General features: G+C 44.9%; 1 protein-coding gene across 3 annotated transcripts in view; it reads right to left on the bottom strand.

Annotated features, from left to right (window-relative positions):
- DNAJC5B (DnaJ heat shock protein family (Hsp40) member C5 beta) overlaps positions 1-14,114 on the bottom strand; it is a 92,454-nt gene extending 78,340 nt beyond the window's left edge. For all 3 annotated transcript variants that reach the window (XM_043483786.1, XM_043483785.1, XM_043483784.1), the window contains exon 1: positions 13,903-14,114. Coding sequence is in view for 1 of the 3 variants with exons in the window: in XM_043483784.1 (XP_043339719.1) it covers positions 13,903-13,917 (15 nt within the window). In the remaining 2 variants the exon portion in view is untranslated. The remainder of the gene's footprint in view (positions 1-13,902) is intronic.
- Positions 14,115-19,026: the final 4,912 nt, after the last annotated feature.

Genomic DNA, 19,026 nt, shown 5'->3' with positions numbered 1-19,026 from the left:
CGATTCATACTGATATATGGCGAAAACTATCACAATATTGTAAAGTAATTATCCTCCAATTAAAATAAATAATTTTTTTTTTTTTTTTAAAAAGCACACTCGACAATCCGAGGCAGCTGACAAGGAGGAGCAGATGACAGTGCAGGACAGCCAGGCTGGGGGAGGGGGAAGGGGGGGTTCCCTGGGAGCCAGAGCACGGGAACAGGGATCTTCCCTCCATAGTTCTCACTGGGGAACTTCCGCCGGTCTGGTGCCCAGACTGGATGGCATGGCAGGTGTCGGTTTCTAGCCATGCTGAACAAGCTAGTACAAAGTGGATGGCTTAGAACAACGGAAGCGTATCATCTCACAGCCCTGGGAGGCTGAAGTCTGAAATCAAGGTGTTGTGGGCCAGGCCGGTTTCTTCTGGTGGCTCCAAGGGAACAAAGCTCATGGCATCCTCTTAGCTTCTGGCACTGGGCCATCCTTGGCATGCCTCAGTCTCTGCCTCCATCGCCACAGTGTCCTCCCTGCTCTGTCTTCATACGGTGCTCCTCTCTCTGTGTGTCTGTGTCTGCGGCTGCTCTTATAGACTACAGTCATGTGGGATTAAGGACCCACGTTGCCCACTCCAGTATCCGTGCCTGGGAAATCCACGGACAGAGGAGGGTGGGGGGCAGGTGGCGGCTACGGTCCATGGGGTCACAGAAGAGTCAGATACGACTGAGCGACTAAACAACAATAACTATTACTCCATGATGTCCTCATCTTAACTGACATCTTAATTACATGGGCAGAACCCTACTTTCAAGAAGGTCACATCCACACACGCTGGGCATTATGACATTTCTCCTTTAGTGACACAGTTAAACCCACAACAGGACTGTAAGGCTGGGCAGATTGGAGGTTCTCATTAGGCCTATTCAGTGGTGTACTGGAAAATGTTCAGCAACCAGATTTCCAGGGGAGAAAAAGCCCTAGTGGTGAAGTGTTTGAAAATTTTCTTGGCATAACTGTTCCCTCCCAGGTCTGCTTCAAGCTACCAACATAACACCCAGCTTGCCAAAATTCCAGAAAATTTGACGATGTGCATCCCTCATCCACTGGTGCGAACCAACTCCCACATGCTGTTGAGCCTACAATAACTTACAATGTCAATGGCTAAAAGGAGTTGTCCAAAACAGTTTGTTCTGTGTGTTTACACAGGCTTCTCTTGTGGCACAGTGGTGAAGTGTCTTCCTGCCAGTACAGGAAATGCAGGGTTGATCCCTGGAGGAGGGCACGGCAACCCACTCCAGTATTCTTGCCTGGAAAATTCCATGAGCAGAGGAGCCTGGAGGGCTTTAGTCCAAAGGGTTGCAAAGAGTTTGACACGACTGACTACACACACATATTAGTTTACCTGTTGAGGCCAAGGTGCCCCTACAACTTTTGATTATCTGTACATAAGGTGACCAATTCATGTATACTGCATATCAACTTTTAAATCTGAGCACGCCTTGGGGCCATTCTATTTTCTGGGCCTCCCTAGCCCTGAAGCAGCTGCAGCAGCATTCTCCTTCCAGCCTTCCAGACACTCTGCCCCCAACCTTTGATGTCCTTACCGTCCACAGGTCCCGTTTGCCCCATGGCTGTCCCCAGATCTATCAACTCACTCGTGTTCCTCAGGATCGTGGCACTCGGCTCTCACTCTCTCCACCCCAAGTCCTGTAACTGACCTTTGACTGAAGGTCCTTCAGCTCCCACCTAGTCCTCCCAGCCAGCCCACCCTCCCTTGTGACCCCTTGTTCAGGTACCTGGATGTTCTCCAGGTCACAAACCTTGAACTCCAGCCTCACCCACTACTGCCTACCTCACCACCTCACTTCCCTGTGCTCGTGGTACTAATCTCACTAGTACCCCCAGCTCCCCAAATCTATCAGCTTGTTCCTCTCTTCCATCCTCTCCCTTTTCAGCTTAGATACTGTAACTATAATATATATTCCCTTGTCCATGCTCCCAATTCCTTTTACCACTCCAGCCAACATCCAGCTGTGCATCAATGGCTAAGGCAGATGTCAGCACCACAGACCCACTATCTCTGGTACCAGCTGCAACCATGCCCCATACCCTCTGTGTGTCTTGTTGCCAAGTTCTGTCCAACTCTTTGAGACCCCATGGAAGGCAGCATGCCAGGCCTCCCTCTCCCTCACTATCTCCCAGAGTTTGCCTGTGTGTCCTAGGGGAACCCTAATCCTTTCACCATTCTCCATCACTCTCATCCCAAACTCCTTTTTCAATTCCATCGAAAGACATTATGCCCTACTTGGGAAAGAAACATGGAGTACTCGACGGTTAATAAGGTATTTTCACATAGCTTCATTTGACTGCCACAGAAGCTGGGGCAGGCAGGCAGGGAAAGAGTTCTTATTCCCATTTCATAAACCAAGAGACTCCTCTGAGGCTCAGAGGAGCTTCATGTTAACACTGGACAGTTACTAGCAAAGCCCCGGTTGGTGCACAGGTTCCAAGATCCCCTAGTCAAGCAGTGAAGTGGATATTTGTCCAAGGGCATGAGTGAGTCCTTGGCAGCCAGGACGAGCAACCATGTCTCTGTGTACCTTCCAGATTCTCTATCCACCTCTAGGGTGTGCTGCCTTCACAACAATGGCTCTATTGCTCTCAAAACACCTGAAGTTCATTTATCCTTTATGTTTGTGTATGTGTGTTAGTTGCTTGTGCGTGCTAAGTCATTACAGTTGTATCCGACTCTTTGTGACCCCATGGAGTGTAGCCCATTAGGCTCCTCTGTCTGTGGAATTCTCCAGGCAAGAATACTGGAGTGGGTTGCCTTCCCTTCTCCAGGAGATCTTCCCCACCCTGGGATCAAACCTGCATCTCCTGCATTGCAGGCAGATTCTTTACCATCTGAGTCACTGAGGAAGCCCCCCTTTTATGTTTAAAAAATTTTAAAGTAGAATGATCTTGAAAACAATAAGCAATGTTATTTTACGTTTTTTTTTTCAAGTTGTTCCCACCAAGGACTGTTTCTCTGTGTAAATATCTGACAATGTCCTCAGAGCCTTGCCTGACATAAGCACAGCTGCCCTCAGCTCTTGTCATCAGGTTTGCAGGCTCTGGAAACAACAAACCAACAACAAAACAAAGGGAGCCAGACCAGGGATCTAATCTAGAAATGTCATTCCATGCAGCCCAAATGCGTGCCTGTTGGCCTGCCATGGAGAATCCTCTGGGTGGATCCCTGCAAACTAACAGTGAAGCTGAGTTTCTGTGAATACATGATATAAGCCAAAGCCAGTTCCGTTGGGAATGGGGTCCATAGTGAGTCATTCACTTCAATTCCAGACAGATGGGAATCTCAGCCCTTTCCAGGCCCTTCCAGTGAAACATGAAGACTAAAGGGACTCTGTTTCTGTTCATAAGAAAGGTCCACCCCATTCCAGCATCTCTAGCAGCACTTACTTTGTTTGTGCTGTTGTTCTTTGTTGTTCTTCAGTCACTCAGTCATGTCCAATTCTTTGCGACCCCATGAACTGCAGCACGCCCGGCTTCCCCGTCCATCACAAAATCCCAGAGCTTGCTAAAACTCATGTCTGTCGAGTCGAAGGTGCCATCCAACCATCTCATCTTCTGTCTCCCACTTCTCTTCCTGCCCTCAATCTTTCCCAGCATCAGGGTCTTTTCCAATGAGTCTGCTCTTCGAATCAGGTGGCCAAAGTATTGGAGCTTCAGCATCAGTCCTTCCAATGAATATTCAGGGTTGATTTCCTTTAGGATTGACTGGTTTGATGTCCTTTCTGTCCAAGGGACTCTCAGGAGTCCTCTCCAACACCACAGTTTGAAAGCATGAATTCTTTGGTGAGCAGCCTTCTTTACGGTCCAGTTATCAAACATCAGTGTACGTGGAAGCAGACACGCAAGAGGGATGCTGACCTCCCTTGTCATCTGGCGTAGCCTGCATGTCTTTCTGCCCCTCAGCTGCTGCCTTGGAGATAAACTGTTCTTCACCTGGCCCTGCAGCCCTGCCCCCACCCCCTCACAACTGATATCTCTGGGGAACACTGGCCTGGGGGACAGATGACTCAGCCCGTGACTGTAAACTTGGGTAAGACATAAGAGGAACCTCTGATTCCTCCTCTCTAGGAACCGAGGCTTGCTGTGACCTACCCAACTCAGCCGCACTGTTAGGACTGCCTATGTTCTCCCAAAGAAGGGGACTCGCAGGAAGCAGCCCAGAGAGGGGACAGAGGAGTCCCCTTTATACAAGGTTGGTTTAGGGGCTCCTAGTACAGTATTTCCTGACAGTGCTGGTGGAGGTAGGAAGTAAGGAGCAGCAACTTGTAGGCCGAGGAGCAGACCCAACAAAGGGAAAGCCCAGGCCTGTCCCATGGGTGAATCAGCAGGTGGCACACCTGTAGAATTTTTTATTCATGTGCATTTTATCCTGGCTTTATGGGCAGATTTTGGGAATGGGTAGAACAGGATGAAGGCCTTCCCACATGGCACTAGTGGTAAAGAATCCGCCTGCCAATGCAGGAGACAAGGATTCGATCCCTGGGTTGAGAAGATCCCTTGGAGGAGGGTATAATCACCCACTCCAGCATTTTGCCTGGAGAATCCCATGGACAGTGGAGCCTGGTGGGCTACAGTCCATGGGGTTGCAAAGAGTTGAACATGATTGAAGTGACTTAGCACTTATACACTGAAATCCAAGTTGGGGAGGAAAAAGGGTCTGATTACTGTTTACACTGTGAAGGGCAAAAGATGATAAAATGCCCACCAAGTCTTTGAAAATCAAAATAACAGGAAGACAAGACCATCAGGAATAATACTTACAGGCATAGATGTCTATTCACCAAGATACATTGAATACCTATGAGCCCTGGGGACTCTAGCAAATGAATGAAAGAGATGGGAGCCTGTATCAACTACAGTGTCCTCTAAAAGCTAAGTGTCTGGAGAGTCCTTGGCCAGCCTTATTCAAAGCGTCATCTCTGAGAAGAAAAATCTCCACTACTCTGAGCTTAACTCTGATTGGCAGTGGGGCTCTGACGTTTTAGAGTTGATAACCCGCCTTGCTGCACCTGTATAGGTACAATTTGAAGCACACTTCATAGATTAAAGACTGATCTTTTTGCCCAAGAAATATGATCTGATAAGCCAGGTTGGCCAGTTGACTCCATGATGAAAGAAAATTTAGCTTGTGCTAAATTTGTGTGGCTGCAGAGGGAGTTCTCTTACTTTAGATTGGAAAAAAGCTGCGTGAAGGGAGAGAGTGCCCCAGGGTGGAGCCAGGAAGAGTTTAAAGCAGCCAGCACAGGAGGATCTGAGGATGGGGTGCAAGGAAAAGGACACCTCAAAACCAAGTTTGACTTTGATGTTAATCAGCAGGGGGTTTGTGAGATCACCATAGGAGCATTGCCATAGTAGACACTGAAGAGAATGAAGCTGACATAAAAATGGTATAACGAAATACAGTTTCCCATTTTTTAAAAAAAGGAAGGCCTATGTTTCGGCTTCTCTGGTGGCTCAGATGCTAAAGAATCTGTCTACAGTACCGGAGACCTGCAGTACAGGGTTCAATCCTTGGGTCAGAAAGATCCCCTGGAGAAGAGAATGGCAACCCACTCCAAAATCTTGCCTGGAGAATCAGAAATCTTGCCTGGACAGGGGAGCCTGGCGGGCTACAGTCCACAGGGTCTCAAAGAGTCGGATACGACTGAGCAATTAACACACACAAGGCTTCTGTATACTAATCTCATTTTTAAAAGTAGATCTGTGCATCTGTATATACACATATGTACACGGAGAGCATGCACATAATACATACTCAGACACATTTGTATATGTACAAAACCTTTCTGGAGAGTATGTAAAACTTGCAAAATCTCCATGGAGGAAAAGGACTGGGGCCTGGGGTGGGAGGGAGAATTGTTTTTCATAGCGTAGCACTGTTTAATTTTCTTTTTTTTTTTTTTTTTTACAACATGCACATATAACTTTTCAATTAAAACACTTTTTTTTTTCATTAAACTATGTTTGAGGAAGAATTGCCAGCACCAAGAAGGGCCCCCTGCCTTGAGCAGCTGTGCGCTGTCAGCATTTAACACCCCACCTCAGTAGCTCTGCTGTCTAGTCTGTCTGTGACCAGTCTTCTCCTTTCTGGCCATGCTCCACACCACTTCCAGTTTTCTCTTTCAAGAACGTAGGTGGGATGGGGTGGGAGGTGGGAGGGAGGTTCTAGAGGGAGGGGACATATGTATACCTAGAGCTGATTCATGTTGATGCATGTCAGAGTCCACCACAGTATTGTAAAGAAATTATCCTCCAATTAAAAATAAGTTAAAAAAAAAAAAAAGGTAGGGTTACCCAGGCCAGGAAATCCTTGTTGCCTCCTGTTTCTTTCAGGATAATGTGAAGTCTCCCTGGTGTGAGGCATTATCAGGAAGTGGTACTGCACCTAGGACAGTGTCTGCTGGGCCTTTTCTGGCTGTCTTTCTTCACTTCTCCTCCAAGTAATCCAGGCCTGGTCAATCAACCAGACCTCATTAGTCCTCCTTTCTAAAGCTCCCGGAAGCCCAGTCTTCCTCTCTTCCCACTATCACTAATCTAGACCCAGTTCATCACCTCCTTAGTTTACCCTGCCAGCATTCTAATTGAGACTCCTTTCTCCAGGCTCTCTTCATTCCCATCTTTTCTCTGGACACTATATTCTTTTAAAATGCAGGTAGTATCCTATCCCTCCCCTGCTTATAACCCTTTAGAGTGGCCCGCTGATGTCAAGCTAAAGTCCCAGCTCCTTAGCAGGGCTAGCCTCTGCATCTTTCTCCAGAGCCATCTCCTCTCGGCTCCTTCCCCTCGACTCAGACTCGACTTCCACTACCTCCTGTGAGCTGGTCAGAGGAGACAGGTTGTCTCCTCTGAGTTTTTGACATGCTATGTGCTCAGTTGCACAGGCATGTCCAACTCTGTGACCGCATGGACTGTAGCCCACCAGGGATTCTCCAGGCAAAAATGCTGGAGTGGGTTGCGATGCCCTCCTCCAAGGGATCTTCTCAACCCAGAGATTGAATGCATATCTCCTGCATTTGCAGACAAGATTCTTTACCACTAGCACCACCTGGGAATCCTCTCTGACATGTTAATCCCTGTCTTAAAAAATTCTTCTGCTCCCTTCTCCCTGGTGTTCCAACCACACCCAGCTTACTCCTTCAGCATAAAGGGTCATACATAATAAGAATGTCATGAGAAGATCATAAGTAATGGGGGAAGAAAGTGGTCACCCCTTTGAGGAGGATTCGTGCAGGAGTTTAGCTATCAGAATAAACCTGCATAAGAAAGAACAGAGGGTAGGAAAGTTCTGGGCAGGCTGGAGAAAGGGAAGCAAAGGGATCCATCCGGTGCAGAGGGTGGGGAGGACCAGGTGAACAGGTGGCCGGGGAGAGGCACGGCTCAGGGAGGCTGGAGAAAGTGAAGGACCTCCTGAAAGCCAAGATGAGTTTGTGTATGCATGCTAAGTCCCTGTAGCCATGTCCAACTCTGTGTGACCCCATGGACCGTAGCCTGCCAGGCTCCTCTGTCCATGGGATTCTCCAGGCAAGAATACTGGAGTGGGTTGCCATGCCCTCCTCTAGGGGATCTTACCAAACCAGGGATCGAACACGGGTCCTTTACGTCTCCTGCATTGGTCAACGGGACCTTAACCACTTGCACCACCTGGGAAGCCCAAGATGAGTTCAGTCCTCATTTTTTTTAAACAGTGGGAAACGTAAACTGTTTTAAAACTGGCAAGTGACAAACTCTAGTGTTTATTTTAGAAAGGTGTGATCAGCAGAGTGCAGAGGAATGAAGCTGGGGAGATGACTTACCCCGGGAAACATGATGGGAAACAGCCTGGTCCAGGGCAGCTGCCAGCAGAACCGGCAGGAAGTGATGGATTCCAAAGAGATGTGGAGCCTTAACCTCCTGGGCCTGGTGGCCCACAGTTCTAGCCAGAATAGCTGGAAATGTGCTGAGGTCATGGGCAGAGATGGGAGTCACAAAAGGAGATCAGATTTGGGGGAAGATAATGAATCAGATTTAGAACACGTTGACTTGGGGCGTAAAGTCAGGAAGCCTAGGTCCATAATTAAAGTGCAACACAACTCAGGTTACGGCAGGTGGGCCCTTTCACAGACAGCACCTGTGAGGGTGGGTTTCATCCTTTCTGGAGTGTCATGTTTCCGGGACTCCAGTTTCCTTGTCCCAAAGCAACCTTGTGAACTGTTCGTATCACATGCAAAGAAGGCGTTGTGAAAGCACGGGGAGAGGGTGGAGATGAGGGCTGAGCGGGACAAGACCCATTGGGCCGGGGCCAAAATTTGTGCCAGAAAATTGTCTTCCTCCCCAAGCTTGCATCAGTCACGGTTCTATTTCTCTTCAAAAGTTCTCTCAAGTCCTAACTGTGCTGTGATGAGCAACCTAAACCCTGGAGACAACTTTGCCTCTGCCCTGGGCTCTCTGAAGTCCTGGGCACTCTGAAGTCCACAAGAGCATTTCTTACATGGTTATGCAGTTCTTTCTTTGTTTTTGAACTCTTCACAGGTGTATATCTCATCTCCTCACCTAAATCCTTAATTGTTAAAAGAACCCAATTTATGGCAAACATTGTATTTTGTTATTGCCACTGTGCCTGGTATACTGGTACATCGTCCATTGTCAAAAACTACAGATTTGATTGAAACTGACACTGAATTCATTTGGGGTAGAAAGAAGAAAGGATAATAACCACCTTGGAAGGACAGGATACAAGAAGTTTTATGCTGGTGAGAGGAGTAAGATAATGTCAGTTCCTAGCGTACAAAGAACTGATTCTAACATGAAAGGAAAGCTTTCACCTCTGCTGATAGAAATGGCTTTGCATTCTAAACATGCTTGAAAGGAGCAGAAGAATACTGGCATTCTAGTTGTCAAGTGAGTGGTCTTCTCAACTGGCTAACAAGTCTGTTTTTCTTGGACCACCTTTTGTTTATAAGTAGTATTGGTAAAATAATATAATAGTTAACTATACTACATTGTGGGGCTTCCCCAATGGCTCAGCGGGTTAAGAATCCTCCTGCAATGCAGGAGACATAGGAGATGTCGGTTTGATCCATGCACTAGGAAGATCCCTTGGAGGAGGAAATGGCTACACATTCCAGTATTCTTGCCTGGGAAATCCCATGGACAGAGAAACCTGGTGGGCTACAGTCCATGGGTTCTCAAAGAGCTGAGTATGACTAAGTAACACACACACACACACACACACACACACACACACACACACATCCATTACGATCACCCTTCATCCTACACTGGGGAACTGGAGGAATGGGCCCTACCACTCACAACGTTCAGTAGAGGCACAACCAGACGAAGTGGAATGACTCAAAACTGATTCAGAGTCTTCTCCTAAGAGCAGCCCAAAGCACGCCTCTGGACACTGGCAGAGATGAGGGCAGCGGGCCCTGGGGTGTCTGCTTCTCACTCCTGCCAAGGGCTCCGTTCTCCTTCCTTGTAGAGCACATCTTGCTCTTTCTGCGATTCCCCCAAGGGCGAGGTAAACAGCAGGAGAGTTCCTTCTTGGCCCTGGTGGCAGCAGCGCCTGTTGGCTCCGGGTCACATTCCTTTCCAGACTTCACAGACCTTGGGTTACAAAGGGCTCGTTGCACAATTCTTGGGAGAGTGGGTATGGGGGCTGGGCTAAGTTGAAGGGGAGTGTCTGGCATGTGTCAGCCATCCAGGTGTGGCCGTTTGCCAAGGCTCCCCAGGTGGCGGCCTTGAGAGAGGGAGGAGAGGAGGAGGGAGAGAGAGGGAGAGAGTCAAATGTCAGGATCTCTGGTGAGGTAGATTTCCTTTCTCTTTTTTCTCTCCCACGGCTGTTAATAACACTTGTCAGGATGCATTTCTCAGGTGGAAAGCTTTTCAAAAGTACAGTCAGCATACCTGTGTTTCAGCTTGCTGGAGATATTTGAAAGTTCAGAACCCACAATGGAGAATCTGAAACGAAAGCTCCTCTTATCCCTCCATTTTTCATAGTCAAGCTTTCTCCTGCCGTTTGATGCGATAAGATGTATAAAATTACTCAATCTATTGCACAACTTTTGAAATGAATATGGAAGCTGAAAGATACTACTACAGCTTTGTTTAAACCCTATGCCATGATGGAATCGTCTTTCCTGTTGGTAATCATTTCATAATTCTCTTTTATTAAAGACAGTTAATCTGGAAAACCAGAAACCTATGGAAGATCCTTATAGGATAAATGCATTTCAGTGAGTTAAAAAACAAGCTAGTGACCTAGAAAATATTAATCGGGTCTTTGGAGCCGGTGGCTATACAAATGAGGTCTGTGCTTATATTCAACAACTCTTCATTTCATTTTCTTTCAGATTTTGGGACTTTAGGCTGATGTTAATAAACTTGCAATGAATTCAGTTGGAGGAAACTCTGAGTATCTGTATCAGGGAGTGCCTGGACTCAAACTTACAGATTAATTAGAGCAGCAAAACATAGATAATTCTACATAAAACGAACTCTGGACATGCCTTAAATTGCTCCTAAATTATCAATGACTCTAAACAAAATGTCAATTCATGGTTTAAGTCAGGAAAGGCTCATATAGGAGACAAACTAGGTAATAAAGATAGGTCTGTTACCACGGATGGTGTAAACCTCCATGCCTGCCAGATTAAGTTTACTCACACATGCATTTGCAGAGTACACACATACATACCACAGAGGATACACGTGCATACACATAAGCAAAGGCTTCCCTGGTGGCTCAGACAGTAAAGAATCTGCCTGCCAACACAGGAGACACAGGTTCAATCCCTGGATCCGGAAGATCCCCTAGAGAAGGGAATAGCAAATGGCAACCCACTCTGGTATTCTTGCCAGGAGGATTCCATGAACAGAGGAGCCTGGCAGACATGACTGAGCAACTATTACTACTACACATAAGAAAAGTGATCTACCTAAACTGGAAAAGGCCACAGAAAGTTTGTATATTTATTATAAAGCAAAAAGGTCATTAACTGTATAAATGCCTTTTTTTTTTTTTAAATGGACTACTTCTAATCAGGTCTGATGCTGGGAAAGATTGAAGACAGGAGGAGAAGGGGACAACAGAGGATGAGATGGTTGGATGGCATCACCATCTTGATGGACATGAGTTTGAGCAGGCTCCAGGAGTTGATGATGGACTGAGAAGCCTGGTGTGCTGCAGTCCATGGGGTCGCAAAGTACTAGACATGACTGAGTGACTGAAATGAACTAAACTGAACTGAATCAGGTCAGAAGGCAGAGTAGGCAATCCATTTCCCTGGATTCATTTTCATTGTATTCTCAGCCTTTTGAATGAGGTCTTAGGTGCTTTCTCTTGAGCTTGGTCAAAGCTTGTTTTGTTTGGAGCTGAAGGTTGGGAGAGCTTTGGTGAATAGTGTCACCTACCTAGAGTACCTGAGTTTACCAATAACCACACTAAGGTGATAAAAGGAGATTTCCTTATCTTAGAATATCCTGACTTAGAAATTAAAATAGTTCAAGTATGAGCCAGTAAATTCCTTCAGGATGAATTGGGGCAGGGAGTACTGAAGAGGCCGCCAGGCTGAGAGTGAGAGGATTTAAGCCTTAGGCTCAAGATAGCACTAACTAGCTCAATGGCCTAAGTCAAGATATTTAACCTCTCTGTGCTGGTTTCCTTTACTGGAAATTAGGACATTGGAATGGATGATCTTCTAGTTACCTGCCCCCCAACTCTAAAAGTCTGTGGTGTGTGACTAACACAAGGGTCAGAGAACATTATAGTCAATAAATGTAAATGTAGACAAGTTAGAATATTCTGTGTTTTGTGGATGTTATTTTAGGTTAAACTTAAACATAGTTTTCAGGGCTTTCCAGATGCCACCAGTGGTAAAGAACTGCCAATTCAAGAGATGTAAGACTTGCAGGTTTGAAACCTGGGTTGGGAAGATGCCCTGGAGGAGGGCATGGAAGCCCAGTCTAGTATTCTAGCCTAAAGAATCCCATGGACAAAAGCCTGGTGGGCTGTGGTTCCTAGGGTCACAAAGAGTGGGACACGACTAACAACTGCACAGCACAAATGTAGTTTTCAATGACTATAAAATGAATAAAGTCTAAACACTGGACCAGTGAGCTTTTACTTTCCAAGGACTTGAGGTTGGGTCATAATCTAATTGTGAAAATCATAGTGGCTTCTCTAGATGGAAGTTGAATATGTGCTAGAGTCAATGTGCAAACACATTTTGTTTTTATCTGAGCCTTTGGATTTATTTACATGCTTCAGATTATTACTACTTTTATAGAGCGAGTGAATATTGGCTTTGCAGCTGGGACATATTTATTCCCAGGGTGTTGGAGGCCAGAGTGTTAAAATTGTGTGCTGTGGATAGAGACTGGGTCTCCCCGCCTTGTCTGTTCCTCTTGGGGTCCCTGGCGGGCAACTAATCTACCTGTCAGAACATTGGACTGCTGCTTCCACTTGGGAAAGGAACATGGCAATAAACTTGGATCTCGCAGGCGGATCTCAGCGTGCCTGCCTGAACAGTGCTGCACTTGGCTCTGGGGTCGTGGTGTGCCGAGGGCAGCCAATGTAGATGAGTCAGAGCCTGGCACCCACCCCACCCTCCGCCCTCCTGGTAAACAGAGCAGCTATTTGCCGTCACTCAGAGGCTCCCAGGGCCTCGAGACTCCAGGAAGAAACAAATAAGTTAGAAGCCAAAACCCCAAGGCAAGGTAAAGAAAACAGAACTGTCTGCCTCCCCAGCGATGATTTCACTAGTGGGAGTTCTTTAGGGGGAGGAGCAGTAGACAGTCTCAACTGAGCTGTTTTACTTTCTTCTCAACCAGAAGGCCCTTCTCTTTCACTGTTTCTAGGGGTGACCTTTTGCCTTTTAAGCCTTGAAACTTCAAAAGCAGACTTGAAAATCAATATTGATTGCTAATCCATAATATCTTTTCCCTCCCTTTTATTTTGTTTGCATTTTTTATACAACCTTCTATTAAAATACTTCTTTCAGTTAACTTGTTTTTCATTTAGTTTATTCTTCCCCCATAGAATTCCATGGACAGAGGAGCCTGGTAGGCTATAGTCCGTGGGTCACAAAGAGTATCTTACTCATTTGGGGCTTCCCAGGTGGCACTAATGGTAAAAAAAACCTGCCTGCCAATGCAGGAGACATAAGAGACTCGGGTTCGATCCCTGGATTGGGAAAATCCCCTGGAGGAGGGCATGGTAACTGACTTCAGTATTCTTGCCTGGAGAATCCCAAAGACAGGAGCCTGGAAGGCTACAGTCCATAGGGTCACACAGAGTCGGACATGACTGAAGCAAGTTACCACTCACTCACATCATTCTGGGGAGAAGCTATTAAAAGAATACCTGGATAAAAGAATAGACATCACCAGGCACTAACTGAAGACTGTTTTAGAAAGCAGTTTTACACTGACCTCTTGAGGTTCTCTTGCCTCTTTTACACCCCTCAATGGATGGGGAGAGGACTAGGCACCAACAGTCTTGAAAATGTCCTTGTGGTGTGTCTTCATAGTAGTCAATCTGGCTGTTTGGAGAAGATGCCACAGCTATGTTTCTGCTGGGAGCTCCTGTGGCATTTGATCTGCTCATTTGGATCCTTTACATTGCCCAAAAGTAACTGGTGCATCATCTCTGTGCTTACCCTGTTACTCCTAAGTCTGGAGACACGCCTATCTCGTAGTCCTGTCCTCTGGATAGCCATTCCCTTCTCCAGGGGATCTTCCTGACCCAGGGGTTGAACCCAGGTCTACTGCACTGCAGGCATATTCTTTATTGTCTGAGCCATCAGGGAAGCCCCTTGTTCCTTTAGACATAGTAAATTTGTTCTGAGTTTAGCAAATGTCACGTACCTGAACCAGAGTCATGGCTGGCTGATTCCTTCTAGCTCCATCAGGTAGCGTCCCACCTTTAATACAGCAGATAATTTCTCCTCAGTAGCCAGGGTTGAGCCTGGGCTGGACATTGTGATGTCACAGAAAGGAATCCTTACTCCTCCCAAAGGCCCACCTGGGACCCTCCAGTGGAGTACTTCCTCTCCTGCCCATGGCAGGAGGTTGGGAAGGTACACCCCCTCATCTCTAAACTGACCCACAGAATGATAGAATCTTAAATGTGGGCAGAGACGTAGGAGACCTCATGACTCAGTTTTGGTCTAACTGCCTGACTTTGAAGCTGGGAAATCGAGGCCCAGGGTGGTTAAGTGTCAGAGATACGTCTCCAAGCCAGGTGCCTTCAGCGTTGTCCCCTACCCTTCTGAACATGCCGTTTTCACTCTAGGCTATACTGTCTGGGTCTTGTCAGCATCGCCATTTTCTGATAAGCACCTCATGGGGGTAATTCTCACCTGAATCCACTCACAGAAAGAGACCATTTGAATCATTTGAAATATGGAAAGAGAACAGAGTCTCAGTGAAAATCATTCGTTTTTCCAACAGTGTATAGGCTGCCAGAAATAGCAAATTCTCGTCCTAGCCTGAACTCAGAAATCCTGAGCTAGCAGACCAATCCTAGATTAACCAGTAATGTGACTTCTGGGTAACCTGATGTTGTCCGTGAGATCTGATGATAAGGAGAAAAGCTCAAAAGCCCAGGATTAGTACTGCTGCAGTGCCAAATCAGGCCCTAGTGTTTGCTGAGGAGGGCACAGGAAGGAATGAGCTGTAAACAGAGAGACTCTCACTGGAATTCATTTCTTTCCTTTCATACTCTTCACTTTCTCTAGATACTGTCCCCATATGGTATTCAAAAATTACCTGCATTCATTGCACAAAACGACTTGTATCTGTGAAGCTAGGGAATTGTGCTTTTGAAATCTCTCAAGGTGGGACTAGATATTGCACTCTTATAATACCAACGACTGATGTTTTATATCATGCTTTAGCATTTACAAGCCATCTTCACATATATCATTTCATTTCATCTTCACAGCTCGATGAGGTAGTGTATTTTTAGTACATTTTTATGGGTGAGAAAATTATAGCTTACAGAGGTTGTGACTTGCACAAGATCACAAAGCTAATTATGTGAAAAGGGTAACATTAACTACAAACCAGATCTTCCAACCAAACTTTTCCCCCACCACAGGGCTTCCGCAGGGATGGGAGGAATTGTCCTTTGGTTACCGAACACACTTGAGGGCAATTCCATTAAGCAGTCCTTTGAGAAATGAAGAAATTATTCCCAAGGAACATAAATACCTCTTTGTTAACCCCCTAAATGTCTTCATAAAAACTTAGAGAAATGATTGAAAAAGAAAGTGAAAGTGTTAGTCACTCAGTTGTATCTGACTCTTGGCAACCCCATGGACTGTATCCCACCAGGCTTCTCTGTCCATGGAATTCTCCAGGCAAGAATACTGGAGTGGGTTGCCATTTTCTTCTTCAGGGGATCATCTCAACCCAGGGATTGAACGCAGGCTTCCTACATTGGCAGGCAGATTCCTTACTATGAGCCACTAGGGAAGCCCATAATTACCCAGAAAGTGAAAGTGAAAGTCACTCAGTCATGTCTGACTCTTTGCGACCCTGTGGGCCATACAGTCCATGGAATTCTCCAAGCCAGAATGCTGGAGTGGGCAGCCACTCCCTTCTTCAGGGGATCTTCCCAACCCAGGGATCGAACCCAGTTCTCCCGCATTGCAGGTGGCTTCTTTACCAGCTGAACCACCAGGGAAGCCCCATAATTACCTAAACCAGACCTAAATCCATTTAACATGTAAATGCAAAATTTTTTGGCCAGCTTTCATATAATATATGCTGATTTTTCCAGAAATGCAGCTACTTTGTACATCAGGGAAGACCATTCTTTATCTTGTTCAGAACTTTACCGAAAGTTGTTCACAATTTTGGAAAATCAGCATCTCCAATGGCCATGCCACTCACAGTATTTGAGTTACCTTGAAACTCGCCTCTTTGTGTCTGTACTCCCAACCTCACTTTCTCATTGAATCTCCCATTAGGTCCACCATAGTAGTCAAGACCAGCCACCTAATTCACTAAAATATATATTCTTTTATACAAATTATTCTCTCTTGTTTCTCCTTTTTATCTAGGATAGAGCATTATACTGATTTTTATTAAATTACATAGATAGGCTATCTCTGATTTTCATTTTGGGATTGGACAAGGCGAGTTAAAACTTTGTCATTGAAAGGGAACACTGGGCCTGATAGGATGAACACCTCACTGTCATCGAGTCCAAGAAGTTGCTTGAAACGTTCATGGGCACAACTAAGGATCTCAGTGTAATCCACATAGTCTTCATAAGAGTCGATGATCAGAGTGCTACCTTCTTTAGCCTTACTAAAGGCAACAGTATCTGCAAAATTACAGGCTCAATGTACGAGTTGTATTTTTCAGTTACTCGCAAACAAAAAGTGTAACCATTAAAAAATGTTTAAACTGTGTTTATGTAACACTAAAAAAAACACTTTATGCATCAACTATGGCACATATTACATATCATGCTTTAGGAAATACATGATTTCATGCTTTAGGAAATGTAAGATTTTCCATTTTAATGATGCAGAGGAATGCCCAGAAGACAGTAGTGAGCAAAAAAGATCCATTGCAAAAAAGTAGGTACCATTTTTAATAAATACAAGTATTGGGAAAATTGAAAGAGCTACACCAAAATATTAACAGGGGTTAGGGGTTATCTCAGAATGGGAGACTGTGCGTGATTCAGTTCTTTTGCTTGGCTACCTTTTCTAAATGTTTTAGAATAGACATATATTGTACTTAAATTAAGAAAAAAGGCTATTTGAAACAGAGATATGGCACATTTATATTCATATATACATCTCTGTAGTGCCTGACTTCTTTAACAAGCATTATGACTTTTGCTATTAATATTTTAAAAATCTAATAAAGCAGAAAATAAAACAGAAAAATGTTGAAAGGAATACTCTTGTAAATATAGTGAATGAGTATCAAATTTTCCTCAGTTGAGCCAGAAATGTTATAACATTTTTATATAGTGCGTGGTGTGTACTATGTTGCTTCTGTCGTGTTCTACTCTTTGCAGTGCTATGGACCATAGCCCACCAGGCTCCTCTGTCTATGGGATTCTCCAGGCAAGAATATTGGAGTGGGTTTGCCATCTCGTCTTCTAGAGGATCTTCCCAACCCTGAGATCAAACCCAGGTCTCCCGCATTGCAGGCAGATTCTTTACCAGCTGAGCCACCAGGGAAGCCCAAGAGAGTCTGAAGGGCTTGTGAAAACACAGATCACCAGCCCTGCCCTCAAAAACCCCAGTTCTGAGCCCTGAGCAGTCCCAAGACTGTATTTTTAACAAGTTCCCAGATGAAGATGGACCTGCCCTCAGGACCTCACTTTGAGAATCCCGCCCAGAAACTGAAAGTTCTACAGGCACTTTCACAGAAACAGGAAAACACAGTTTGGGACCCTGAGTCTTTACCTATTAAAGACTCAGCAAAGCATTTGTATATTAAGGAATTTTGTTCTTTCTTTGCTTTTCCATTTTCTTTAATTAGGATTTCTTTCCACAGATAATGTTTATTTTCCTGCGAAAATGCTTGTTTTTGTCCATCCCTTCAGGGTTCTCCAAGGTTAAACAACATCCCTTTTCCTTTATTTTGTACTTTTTAAATATGAAAATGTTGTAGACGAACATAATATCTGACTTTAAAGATGCCTGCATTTATTTGATTTCAACGACCTATTGAACACCCGTGTTAGCATATAATTACCAGGAGCTAAAACTCCAAAATAGGTAAGGGATATTAACACACTGTGTGCTAGAGATTTTAATTAAGCCTTAGTGACTCTGAAGCTGGACTTTTCTTTAAGGGATGTTATGAGAATCAACATGATCTTGAAAAAATAAATCTAACTCCAGGCCTTTTTCCAAGCCAAACTACTTGTGCTTATTAGAAATGTAAGCATGCCTGGAGAATCAGAAAGATATATGTTGCTAATGTTTACTCCCACGAGACCCACCTCATGTGCTCATAAAAATCGTAATATTTTCTCAAAACAAAGGTAGTACTGTACACCCCTACATAATTCATTTTTAAGTAGTGCTAATGACATTAGTAAGGGAAAATGTCAGCCAAGCTGCAATAAAACGTTTCCAGGCCAATAAAAGTACCGTAGCTGAGTCGAATGCTTTAAAATTACTGGGTTTGAAAGGTTAAAATAATAAGTGATCACAGATCCAAGAAATAAAATGCTCAAGTCATTTGCAGAGACATTTTCTACTATGTCATAACTAAAGTTGTAGGGACTCCTCAGTATAGATCCTGTAAGGTGATCCTTTGAGGACCCCCTTTGCTATGTGACTCCTCTCTTTCCGAAGAACAGAAAGTTATATACAGGACCAATAACACAGACATCTTAGGAAATTCTTAAAACATATATTTTGTTTTGTAATGTCTTTGTGTAATCCCATTGTGGCATAACAACCTGTTCTTTCAGAAATGCTTTAAGCCAAATATAAAAGCACACTGTGAAGATCTACATCTCCAAAGACTAGGGCTGATATTGATCTAATTTTCTCACCAAGGCACCTTTTCAGAACATTTTTCCAATTTTTTTTTCATTTCTACCTGTGTACTGCCAGCGCATTATTACCAACACATCTTCCTCCACCCTCCTCATGCGTGTGTGCTCAGTCACATGACCCCATGAACTGCAGCCCTACCAGGCTCCTCTGTTCATGGGGTTTCCCAGGCAAGAAGGCTGGAGTGGGCTGCCATTTCCTTCTTCACTACCGCTTACACCCATGAAAGAAGCAGACACAATCATGGCTCGGGAGTTAAGGAATATATCATTTATTGAGCATTGTGATTAGGCACTTAACATATATTTTCTTCTCACCACTCACTTGTGAGCTAGATGTGTTGTTATTGCCATTAATTTGTAAGGACACAGTTCAGAGAAGTAAAATTTTCCTTGAACTCTGTGGTAGTGAGTGGAGACGAGACTGAACCTGAGGAATACCCGACTCCAGA

Source organism: Cervus canadensis, chromosome 12 (assembly GCF_019320065.1).
Source record: "Cervus canadensis isolate Bull #8, Minnesota chromosome 12, ASM1932006v1, whole genome shotgun sequence".
Taxonomy (NCBI): Eukaryota; Metazoa; Chordata; class Mammalia; order Artiodactyla; family Cervidae; genus Cervus; species Cervus canadensis.
The sequence above is the reverse complement of the archived record's forward strand: the minus strand, read 5'-3'. Positions and strand labels throughout refer to the sequence as shown.